General features: G+C 42.0%; 1 protein-coding gene across 1 annotated transcript in view; it reads right to left on the bottom strand.

The window, feature by feature from the left end:
* The window catches only part of LOC147109881 (rap guanine nucleotide exchange factor 2-like), an 83,448-nt gene that overhangs the window by 67,549 nt on the left and 2,734 nt on the right, over window positions 1-13,165 (bottom strand). Inside the window, exons 2-3 of the mRNA XM_086002416.1 lie at window positions 10,741-10,849; window positions 8,357-8,591 (exon numbers count right to left, since the gene is read on the bottom strand). Of these exons, the coding sequence (XP_085858542.1) occupies window positions 8,357-8,591; window positions 10,741-10,849 (344 nt within the window). The remainder of the gene's footprint in view (window positions 1-8,356; window positions 8,592-10,740; window positions 10,850-13,165) is intronic.

Genomic DNA, 13,165 nt, shown 5'->3' with positions numbered 1-13,165 from the left:
CAACGGAAGTGCCAGTTTTACGCATGCACTGCTCATGCGCTGGAAACTGGAACTTCCGTTCAAAGGAGAAAGGTCTTCACAGGTCAAACGCCTGCACCGGATAGGCAGCGCGTACGGCTGCAACTTCCGTTTTTTTCAGCAGTGCTTCAGTCCAGGTAAGTCTGAAACAGCTGCGCCTGGAAAAGCAGGCGCAAGGCCTGCTTTTAACAAGGTAAGAGGTGAAGAAAGTAAAAGTTAAAAAATGTTTCCAGAGATTTATCATTTTAAAATACTTTAAAGAAAGGTAGGTTTATTTTTAGCCCTGTTAAAATCTTCCCTAGATGCGGGTGAAGTGCCTGAGGATTGGAAAGTGGCAAATGTGACACCATTGTTCAAGAAAGGGTGTAAGGACAATCCTAGTAACTACAGGCCAGTCAGTTTAATATCAGTGGTGAGTAAAGTTTTAGAAACAATAATCAAGGAAAGGATAATGGGCACTTGGATAGGTTTCAGCTAATTAAGGAGAGCCAACATGGATATGTAAAAGGCAGATCATGTTTGACTAATCAAATTAAATTTTTTGATGAAGTAACAGGAAGGATTGATGAAGGGAATGCAATGGATGTTGTCCACATGGATTTTAGGAAGGCATTTGACAAGGTATCACATAGAAGGCTGGTTAACAAAATTGAGGCTCATTGAATAGGTGGGTCAGTGGCAGCTTGAATAAGGAATTGGCTTAAGGACAGAAAACAGCAAGTTGTGGTAAATGGCTGTTTTCCAGACAGGAGGATGGTAGACAGTGGTGTTCCCAAAGGGTCAGTGCTGCGGCCACTGCTTTTTTTGATATATATAAATGACATGGATATTGGAATACAGAGTAGAATTTCTAAATTTGCCGATGACACCAAACTTGGGGGTGTGGCAAACAGTGAGGATGATACCAATCGACTGCAACAGGACACAGAAAGGCTAGCAGAATGGGCAGACAAGTGGCAGATGGAATTTAATACAGAGAAGTGTGAGGTGATGCATTTTGGCAGAAGGAACAGGGAGAGGCTATATACACTTAATGGCACAGTTTTAAAGAGTGTGCAGGGACAGAGGGACCTGCGAGTTAATGTGCATAGGACCCTGAAGGTGGCGGGACATATTGAGAGAGTGGTTAGCAAAGCATATGGGCTTCATAAATTGAGGTAATGAGTACAAAAGTAGAGAAGTTATGCTGAACCTTTATAAAGCGCTGGTTAGGCCACAACTGGAGTGTTGCATCCAGTTCTGGTCATCACCCTTTAGGAAGGATGTGAAGGCCCTTGAGAGGGTGAAGAGGAGATTTACCAGAATGGTTCCGGGCATGGGGGATCTTAGCTACAATGACAGGTTGGAGAAGCTGGATTTGTTTTCATTAGAGATTGAGGGATGATTTGATAGAGGTGTACAAGATTTATGATGGGTTTGGATAGGCTAGACGGGGAAAGGCTGTTCCCACTAGTTGATGTTACAAGGACTAGGGGACACAGATTTAAGGTTTTGGGCAAGAGATACAGGAGGGACGTGAGGGAAAACTTTTTTACGTAGCGAGTGGTGAGGATCTGGAACTCACTGCCGACGGAAGTAGTGGAAGCGGAGACACTCAGGCCTAGAAATTCAGTGGGCTGCGCCACCAGTTTGCGCCCAAAGAGGGCACTCAGTGGCTTTAGCGCCACTGGCCACACCTCCCGCGATATTTAGCGGGGCGCTAATGGCGGCGTTAGCCTGTAGCGCTGCGCCGCCACAGATGACGTCACCGGTGTGCGCAGCACCCCGCTCCTGCCCCGATGACCATATTTGGTCGCGCCCGCCTCTTTAACGCCGGTTGCAAATCGCGACCGGTTCACAGGGCCTACCTGTGGCGGTAGTGGCGCTAGTTAAGGTGGAGGTGCGGCCGGCCGCTTTTTCGGCGGCCGCCTGCCAGCACCTCCGTCCCCGGCCTCCTAAACCCCCCCCCGCCCCCGCGGCATTGCCGGCTGTTTCTCGAGAGCCCGGCACTTCTCCTTGGTGCCAGGCTCATTTGCCGGCACTCACGATCGGGGATCGCGCTGTTGCAGGCACCTCCCCCTTAACAGTGGGAGGAAGGCCTGCAGTACCGCAGCGTGCCGTGCCGCAGCGTGTGGCACTGCGGCCCTTAGCGCGCCGATATTCAGGGTGAGCGCCCCAAGCGGGGCGCGGGGAGCCTCGAGTAGCGGCCCGCTTCCGTTTGGGGCGCAGAAACTGAATATCGGGATGGCGCAAGTGGCTCCGCTCGCAGCGGTAATTCCGGCGCCCAGGCGAGCTTGGCGCCCCAAACGGCGCCCAACTGAATTTTTACCCCTCAATGTTTTCAAGGGGAGACTGGATAGGCACTTGAGGGAAATAAACTTGCAGGGCTATGGGGATAGAGCGGGGGAATGGAACTGACTGGATTGCTCTACAGAGAGCCGGCACGGACTCGATGTGCCGTTATGACTCTGTGACATGAGATAACAACCTCACATGGAGCTACTTCACCTCAGGCCACCATATATTTAAGAAAGGAGTGAAGCTCAATGTTAAAGCTCAATGGCAACTAACGTTAGCTGTAAGCGCAGCTGTGCCAATCTAATAAGCTTTTTTGTGGCGTCGCTTTCAGAAGCAAAGCACCCTCGCCATATAGTGACCATCATATGCTTATATAGTGTATCTGAGAACACTGCTTTGTGGTGATGTGTACTATGCAAGAGAAAAAATAAATAAATACTGGACCAAGACTTTAAAAGATAAATTTAAAATTGAAATGAAGGTCACATACACATTGTATAAATGTAATACTGCATATTTGTTCTTGTGACAAAGACCTGTATAATTCATTATGAGTTGTGTTCTCCTTCATTCATAAAGAATTGTGTTCAGTAGCAACTTGTGCATAGTGCTTCCATAAATAATCTGCTTTTTGTTCACCCTGGAATTAAGGATGAGTAAATGGTACTTAAGAAAAAGGATCTATGATCGATTGTATTTTGAGGGAATTTTATGTGAACATCTCCATAGCATAATAACCTAATAATTGCTAGGTGAGCTCAGCTTTTTTCAGTGCTGAAATCTCTTAATTAGTGTGATTATTATATAAGCAGCCAAATTATTCACAAGATTAGCTTCATAAGCTTAAAGGACAATGTTTTGTCCTCTTGTCTCTGTATGTAGGGACTTGCCTTTGCTTTCAACCTGTTAGCATAAATTTTCAAAAATTCCCATTGAAAATGCTTGGACTATTCTAGTAGTGATATCACTGTTCTCAAATGACACAGAGGCCAATACAGTTTTACAAGGGTGTCACCTTCACAAAATAATGACACCTGATTAAATTAATATGTTGAGTGTAAATGTTACATTTTAAGTGTGAATTATATGAAAATTTGTGAGCAGTTTAGTGATGATACTATGAACATTTGTTATATTTAACACCTCTGCTTATAGGTGTAGGAAATGCAATTTAATTATTTCTATTATGAAATTTTAAACTGCATCATTATTTGTATATATCTTAGTTTTGTTTTGTATTAGCATGGCACCAAAGTACTTTAGTATGGTACCAAATGCTGCAGCCTTACCCATTTGAAAATGTTCATTTTCTCTCCTTCATGGTATATTGTGCCACCCACCATGAAAATATAAATGGATCACTGTTAGCGGATTTTCCCGTAGTAACTGTCGTAATAAAGGGTTGTTAGTCCAGCGACAATAACTCTGCTCAGCTTTTAGCCCGAGTAGTTTTATAATCAACAAGCTTTATTTGCATTGACTAATAAGAGTATTAGGTTTTATATAACTGTTCTACAATATTATATTAAATGGACAAGGTGACATGCAAATAATATAAACTGGTTCCCAGGCCTGGAGTAATCACGTTTGGCTCTCTAGGCTGCCTGCATTGCTGTGGCTTCCAACTGACCCTGAGAGTGCTCCAAACCCCAAGAGAACAACAGATTTTGGTTCCTAAGGCCTCAAGCGACCAGCTCCAGCCCTCCAGGCTCCTGACCACCCCGATAATGCTCTGCTCGTGGAGGGGGGGAGGAGCAGGTCGGAGGGAGAAAGGTTCTATTCTTATACTATCGGATACCTTGGGCTGTGCCTACGTACAACATAATATGTCGGTGCACATTTGCAGAGGCCGCATATTTAGGTGTTTACCCCGCTTCTAATCTTTTCGGCCTCCAATTCTGTTCCACAAGTTTTGTTTATTGTACTTTTAAGTATGTAGGCCAATCTTTATCCTTTACTGTGGTATATGGTGTCTTGGCCATTTCTTGACCTGGGTGTTTATTATTCTGTCTACTTTCCAAACGGTCTTTGGTCATACATTAGCTAGAGAGCTAAAAATGCTAACCAAAGCTTGCTGGGATACTTTGACCATTTTAAGATATTCTAACAATCACCAAATTCATCTTCATGGGCCCTACCAATTGCTGTATGAGTCTAGCTGGGAATGGGTGATGAGGTTGTGAATCATACAAATTAATGTATTTTTCTTTCCTCTCATTAGATATCTTTGTACTTCTGCCAACCTAGAAAACCAGCAAAAGCTGGCCATCAGTTTCAAAAAAATGATGTTGTCTCAGAAAAGCTGACAATTCAAGAACAGCCCCTGATTATAGGGAATCAAGTCTGAAAACAAGTAATTGTACTGAAATTGCAATGGGACACTTGCTTTTTGTAACTTAAGCTGCAGATGAAAAGTTTCATCACTTCTAGTGCACAGAAAAAATATAATTCCATGGAAATGTATTTTGCAACAGTGGTGAAATTGGACATTGCGGAAAGCATTTGCAAGTGCTAAAGGTGTAAGATTTATTTTCTGCAGGGAATCTGGGGGCGTGCCACCTCTGGAAAAATTTGATTTTTCACACTTTTTTTGATGCACTATCAAAAATTTTGGAGTACACTTTGCGCTAAAAATAACTTATCCTGTAAGGGTTAAGGATATTTTAAATATGAAATTAAAACAGCAGTTACAAGTGATGTATAACCATCAAAAATTATGCATTGAGTGGAGGACTTAAAAGCTGGCTGACAGAGACACTACATATGAGACAGGGTTATTTGGTAATCTCAAAGTAAAGGATCCTCTGGGGAAGAGTAATCATAATATCATAGAATTTCACATTGAGTTTGAGAGTGAAATACTTCAGTCCGAAACGAGAGTCTTAAACTTAAATAAAGCCAATTACATAGGTATGAGGGGCGAGTTGGCTAAGATAGATTGGAAAATTAAATCAAAAGGTATGAAGGTAGATAAGCAGTGGAAAACATTTAAACATCAACATTCTCAATGAAAATACATTCCATTGAGAAGTAAAAACTCCACGGGAAAAGTACTTCATCCGTGGCTAACTGAAGAAGTTAAGGATAGTATTAGATTATAAGAAGAGGCTTATAATATTGCGAAGAATAGTAGTAAGCCTGAGGATTGGGAGAGCTTTAGAAACCAACAAAGGATGACCAAAAAATTGATAAAAAGGGAGAAAATAGATTATGAGAGTAAACTAGCAAGAAATATAAAAGCAGATTGTAACAGCTTCTACAAGTATGTAAAAAGGAAGAGAGTATCAAAAGTAAATGTTAGTCCCTCAGACACTGAGACCGATGAAATTATAATGGAGAATAAAGAAATGGCAGAGAATTTAAACAAATATTTTGTATCTGTCTTCAGAGTAGAAGACACAAAAAGCATACCAAAAATAGTGGGGAACCAAGGGGCTAATGGGAATGAGGAACTTAAACTAATATCTGTTGGGGAAAAGTACTTGAGAAACTAATGGGACTAAAAGCCGACAAATCCCCTGGACCAGATGGCCTACATCCTAGGGTTCTAAAGAGGTAGCTGCAGAAATAGTGGATGCATTGGTTGTGATCTTCCAAAATTCCCTTGATTCTAGAACAGTCCCAGCAGATTGGAAGGTAGCAAATATAACCCTGCTATTCAAGAAAGGAGGAAGAGAGAAAACAGGGAACTACAGGCCAGTTAGCCTGACATCAGTCGTCAGGAAAATGCTGGAATCCATTATTAAGGAAGTAGTAACAAGGCATTTAGAAAATCATAATATGATTAGGCAGAGTCAACACGATTTATGAAAGGGAAATTGTGTTCAACAAATTTTTTTGAGAATGTAACTAACAAGGTAGATAAAGGGGAATCAGTGGTTGTAGTACATTTGGATTTCCAAAAGGCACTTGATAAGGTGCCACATAAAAGGTTGCTAAAAGGATAAATCTTCATTTAGAAAGACACAGATTAATCAGGGATAGTCAGCACGGATTTGTTAAGGGAAGGTCGTGTCTGACAAATTTGATTGAATTTTTTGAGGCGGTAACAAGGAGGGTAGATGAGGGTAGTGCATTTGATGTAGTGTATATGGACTTTAGCAAGGCTTTTGATAAGATTCCACATGGCAGACTGGTCACGAAGTTAAAAGCCCATGGGATCCAGGGCAAAGTGTCAAGTTGGATTCAAAACTGGCTCAGAGTCAGGAAGCAGAGGGTAATGGCTGATGGGTGTTTTAGTGACTATAAGGCTGTTTCCAGTGGGGTTCCACAGGGCTCAGTACTAGATCCCTTGCTTTTTGTGGTATATGTCAATGATCTAGACTTGAATATAGGGGGTATGATTAATAAGTTTGCAGATGATACTAAAATCGGCTGTGTGGTTGATACTGAAGAAGGAAGCTGTAGACTGCAGGAAGATATCAATAAATTGGTCAGGTGGGCAGAACAGTGGCAAATGGAATTCAATCCGGAGAAGTGTGAGGTAATGCATTTGGGGAGGGCTAACAAGGAAAGGGAATACACATTTAAATGGTAGGACACTGAGTAGTGTAGAGGAACAAAGGGACCTTGGAGTGCACGTCCACAGATCGCTGAAGGTAGCAGACCAGGTAGATAAGGTGGTTAAGAAGGCATACGGAATGCTTGCCTTTATTAGCTGTGACATAGAATACAAGAGCAGGGGGGATATGCTTCAACTGTATAAAACACTAGTTAGGCCTCAGCTAGAGTACGGCGTGCAGTTCTGGTCACCACATTACAGGAAAGATGTGATTGCACTAGAGAAGGTACAAAGGAGATTTACAAGGATGTTGCCGGGAGTAGAGAATCTAGCTATGAGGAAAGACTGGGTAGGCTGGGTTTGTTTCCCTTGGAACAGAGGAGGCTGAGGGGAGACCTTATTGAGGTGTATAAAATTATGAGGGGCCTAGATAAAGTGGATAGAAAGGACCTATTTCCCTTAACAGAGGGGTCAAAAACCAGGGGGCACAGATTTAAAGTAATTGGTGGAAAGTTTAGAGGGGGGTGAAGGGGAAATTTCTTCACCCAGAGGGCTTTGGGGGTCTGGAACTCACTGCCTGAAAGGTTGGTAGAGGCAGAAACCCTAACCACATTTAAAAATACTTGGATGTGCACTTGGGATGCTGTAACCTGCAGGGCTATAGACCAAGAGCTGGGAAGTGTGGTTAGGCTAGATAGCTCTTTGTTGGCCAGTACGGACACGATGGGCCGAAATGGCCTCCTTCCATGCTGCAACTTTCTATGATTTCTATGAAATAAAAGTGAAAGCAAGTATACCCCAACAGTGAGCCTCTTACAGAGTGAAGGAACAGAGAGATCGAGGAGTGCAGATATACAGAGCTCCAACGATGGGGAAACTGGCGATAAAAAGACAAAAGGGATATTGAGCTTTATACAGAATTTGCTGATTATCTAATGTAAAATTTGTACAAGAGATTGGTTAGGCCCACAGTTGGAACATTGCGTGCAGTTTTGGACACCCCACTACAGGAAGTATATTAGAGCCAAGGAAAGGATAGGATTATTTCAATAGAGGAGGAAGTTAGAAGACATTTTTGCCACATAGCGGGTTATTACAACGTGGAATAATTTGCCCCAAGTGACTATTATGGCAGAGTCAATAAGGTCATTTAAAAGCAAATTGAATAAGTTTTGAAAATATAAAAGAATATGGGGAAAGGGCAGTGAAATCGACAGACAGCTGCAGTGAAAAGCTAGCATGATTGGTCTAATTGTCACTTTCTGTGCTGCAAATTCCATGATTCTATTAACTCCTTGATATATTGCTGAAAGATCAATATTTGGAAATAATTCCACTGGACCATCTCAACCTTACTAATAACCTATTTATTTCACCAGAGAAAGACCTTAGTCATTCATGAATTATCAATTATCAGGTCTTGCTAACTTGTGGAACAGTCAGAGTATTTTACGGTTGCCATTATGTAGCCTCAACTTATTGCAAATTACACAGTGCTTATGAAAACATTTATGAATCAGTCATTTTCACTGAAATTCACAGCAAAAAACATCCACTTACTTGTAAGGTTTTTGCGGAAGAATGCGGATTTGAGTCTTGTCCAGTTTTTTCTTCAATTTGTTCCGTCCTGCCACTGTGTTTGCCTTTGCCTTCTTATTTGTTTTATCGAACCCAATCACCTGTTCAGCAAGATGTGGAATGGAATAATGGCTGCCTTTCTTGTCACCAATTTTAGGGAAGTGTGGAGAACCATTTCTCTTCTCTTCTGCAAGTCTGGACAGAAGTTCTTTAAATACTGTGTAAAAGGCATAACATTGAATTAACCAAAGAAGTTTTCTGATCACTGATGATTTTTTTGATTTTATAACCAAAGAGGTTTCTGCTACAACACAGATTTCAGGGGGGAAATCTGTACAATGCTATATTCGGAACTCATACAAGAACCATAGAATTTATATGGCCAGTACAATCAATAGCTGACAGGTGCAATGCACATCATTGACATTGAAGCTGAAAAGACTTGAAGCTCAATTTATTACACGTGCTCTGGTGCAAAGCACAATATAATAATTGAATGGAAAACGGAGTACGAGTTAGGTGGTCTCACTCACTGCATTCAACAACTTCTTATGCATTATCCTTCTATAATGAGTGAAATTCCTCAGATAATGAAGCAATCCGTGGCCACATCCAGCAATACCTGGACAATATCCAGGCTTGGGCTGATAAGTGGCAAGTAACATTCATGCCACACAAGTGCCAGGCAATGACCATCTTCAATAAGAGATGGTCTAACCACTACCCTGTGACATTCAATGGCATTACCCCCACCATCAACAACTTGGGGATCCCCCTTGAAAAGAAACTTAACTGGACCATCCACATACTGAGGCTACAGGAGCAGGTCAGTGTAATGATCAATAACATGTCATTCTATAGTGGACACTAGGTGGAGCCGTAGAGCTGTGTAGAGCTGTATATAGCTGTATGTATAAGACTACACTACCCAGTTGTATATATATTAAGACTACATTACCCATGAGGCACTAGGCTACCCACAAGGCAACAGTCAAGATGGAAGCCTCTACAGATACTGTACCTAGTCCACATGGGCTCAATAAAAGTGTCTAGCAAAAGCTCGCTGTGTTCATAATAAGAATGTCTATTTATTAATGAACATAAGAGTCAGAGGCTGGGTATTCTGCGGCAAGTGACTCACCCCGTGACGACCCAAAGCCTTTCCACCACCTACAAGGCATAAGTCAGGAATCTGATGGAATACTCTCCACTTGCCTGGGTGAGTGCAGCGGCAACAACACTCAAGAAGCTCGACACCATCCAGGACAAAGCAGCCTGCTTGATTGGCACCCCATCCACCACGTTAAACATTCACTCCCCCCACCACCAGCACTACCAGGCTACAGTGTGGACCATCTACAAGATGCACAGCAGCAACTCGCCAAGGCTTCTTCGACAGCAGCTCCCAAACCCGTGCCATCTCGCATCTAGAAGGACAAGGGCAGCAGACGCATGGGAACACCACCCCTTCCAAGTCACATCCTGACTTGGAAATATATCATCGTTCCTTCATCGTCGCTGGATCAAAATCCTGGAACTCCCTCCTCAACAGCCCTGTGGGAACACCTTCACCACATGGACTGCAGCGGTTCAAGGTGGCTCAAGGACAATTAGATGGGCAATAAATGCTGGCCTTTCCAGCGACGCCCACATCCTGAGAATGAATACAAAAAGATGAACCAACAGGGTGTGAGTGATGGGTTTTTCTGTGGTATAGACTTCTTGGAACTGGATCAAGATGGCCTAAATTCATTTTGTGCAGGCCCCTTACATTCAGCAGTAACGACTCAGTCCGTCAGTCCAGCGTGGATTTTAATCCTGGTCCTAGAAGTGGAATGATTATGTGCTACATTAATGCAGCATCCAGTCCAGACATTGCTGAACAATCCCTGAGGCCGTTCCTTATCAATGCACTGCAAACACAGCAACCGAAGTGCGACTGTGCGGAGGCTTTTTGGATGCACTACAATCACTACTAAACAAAGCTTTGGTATCAGGGTACAACTGATTTATAAACAGTTGCTAAATATTAAAATGATTCAACAGCCAAACACAGGCTAAACCACAGGGAAGGAAGATTGGACAAAAAAATCTTAACTGGGTCTTCTAGAGCAACAACTGAAGGGGACTGGTTATCCACTGAGCCTCAGAGAGACCAGGAAACGAGGCAGGAAATAAATACTTCTTTAATTTACAATATCTGCAATAGCCCAGAATATCACTTCACACCACTGCATCATTATTTCAGTCAACCATATATCTTTGCTGGTCTTAAGAAATGCAGCTACTGTGAAAATAATGTATATTAAAAAAAACTGTTCATGTAAATTGCATCTATGAAATTATAGCTGTATATAAAAACCTACCAAACAAGTTTGTTTTCACAGTGATAGACAAATGAGTGTTGTTCCTAAGAATTTCCAAGGCTTTAGGTAGCTGAATATTCTTAAAGTTTTGTCCATTGACTTCCAGTATCTGAAAAACAAGATAGCCTTTACTCTTGATTGGCGTCAAATGTGTAATTAAATTTCAAAAGACTGTCATACAAGCTAACATTGCCATTCCTGCGTTCCATTTTCTCCTTCAGAACTGTTATAGGTCAGCGAGAAAATCCCAAAAGCATAATTCTAAAAACATTGGCCCAGACATTCCGATCCCTACAGGTGGGTACACGCTGTATACCCACCCGTAGGGACATCGGAAATGCCTGTTTCAGGCATGCAGACTGCTCTCGACAGATCGGACGCCTGCCCTGGAGAAGGGCCTCTGCGGGCAAATCGTTTTCTGGAGCCCCTCTGCCCGCAGATAACCTTTAGAATTCTTACGCCTGGTAAAAGCAGGCGTAAGGCCTCGTTTTACCAGGATAAGAGATGAACATTTTTTTTTTTTTTAATTTCAGTGATTTATCATTTAAAAATACTTTTAAAAAAGTTAAATTTATTTTTAGCCCTGTAATAAACTTTAATTATTTGTTAAAAATATTTAATTTATTGTAATTTCAATTAATTTTAAAAATGTGCTTTAAAAAAATGTATTTAATGTTTTGAAGTGTTTTTGGGGTGATCTCCATTGATATATTTGACAGGTCTATCTGTCAAGTGTATGAAGGGAGATTCCCCTTTGATTGTCTCCCCATGGCCCACGTGATCCCAGGGACACTTGCGAACCACATGCACCCCTGGGATACGTAGGCCCTGCACACTTGGAGTTCGAGAGGCCCAGCATCGGAACTATACAAACCTCGGGAGCCCTCAGGTAAGTGCATAGATTTTTTCCAGATCGGAGGCTTCCGCACGCGGGAAGCCTCCGATCGGAAAATAGGGCCCATTGGCTCCTCAAGAAGGTAATAAAGACTGACCCTAACTTAAAATGTATCACAAAAAGAGGACAAGTCATAGCTCACCATGCAATACAATGAATAACTTCACAAGTGAAGCTTATTGTAGCTGTTACTTTATGGGAACAAAATTCTTCTAGTTGATTAGTGAAAAAGTCAGTATGAAGGTGGTGACAGAATTACATCAAATGGTCGGCTACGTGATATATTCTCTTCATAATACTTCTTGTATGTTTCCAAACACAACGTGCTTCAATTAGTGCTTTTTCAATTTTGTCACCCAAGAAAGTCTGATTTATGATGTCACTTTGTGATTGTGATGGTTGTACTTCCAAAAATATCATTCTAAACACCACTACTGCTAGAAACAGAAGATAAAATCAACAATGAATTTCCAGCTTTCATTTCATGAGTGCAGGGACATAGGGCCGACTGATCTAAATCAGTTTTAAATGGTTAGGAATTGGTACTAATGGTGCCAGACTGGGATTGTGCTAATAGCACTCAAGTTTCATAGATCCACATTTGCATAATTATTCACAGATTCCAATGCAGATTTTGGGCAGGTGCATGGAGCATTCTAGGAAGCAGAAAACTGCATGCAAATGAATTTTAAAGGAACAGGACAATTCAAGGTAAATGTCACAATAGGGAGACAAAATTCTGAAAGGCTTTAGAAAGGCTTAAAAATATCTCAATACCAACTTGTATTTATATAGTGCCTTTCACATAATAAAACGTCCCAAGGCACTTCACAGGAGCGTTATAAAACAAAATTGGACACCGAGCCATATAAGAGCATATTAGGGCAGATGACCAAAAGCTTGGTCAAAAAAGTAGGTTTTAAGGAGCATCTTAAAGGAGGAAAGAGTGGTAGAGAGCCAGAGAGATTTAGGGAGGGAATTCCAGAGTTTAGGGCCTAGGCAGCTGAAGGCACAGCTACCAATAGTTGAGTGGTTAAAATTGGGGATGCTCAAGAGGCCAGAATTAGAGGAACACAGATCTCTCGGAGGGTTGTGGGGCTGAAAGAGATTACAGAGATAGGGAGTGGCAAGGCCATGGAGGGATTTGGAAACAAGGAGGAGAATTGTAAAATCGAGGCCATCCGATCTTGAAATGATTTCAACCCATTAAGAGACTTTTGCCAAGACTTAACCAACAGAAGATTAAGAAATGACAGGGAAAATTGAAAGGAAAAGAAACCCCATACACAGGCAGGAATCTGCAGGCAAGTGAAAGAGCAGCCAACACCCAACTCTCTGTTTAATGGCTGCTAATTGGAAATAGCACTGCATAAGATGGTAGGAAGGAAGGATTGCCTACTGTGCCACTCCACAGCAGCATCCTTTAAAGTTCATATTGCAGCATGCCTGAAAGGTGTTAGAGGTAAGTTTGAAGTCGCACCAGACTGGCACTAATGGCTGCGCCAATCTTTTGCTGCATCTTGGAGGATG

The sequence above is a fragment of the Somniosus microcephalus genome, chromosome 12 (genome assembly GCF_052327205.1).
Source record: "Somniosus microcephalus isolate GS21.2 chromosome 12, FLI_Smic_1.0, whole genome shotgun sequence".
NCBI classification, from domain to species: Eukaryota; Metazoa; Chordata; class Chondrichthyes; order Squaliformes; family Somniosidae; genus Somniosus; species Somniosus microcephalus.
Note: the sequence above shows the minus strand (reverse complement) of the source record. Positions and strands in the feature narration are given on the sequence as shown.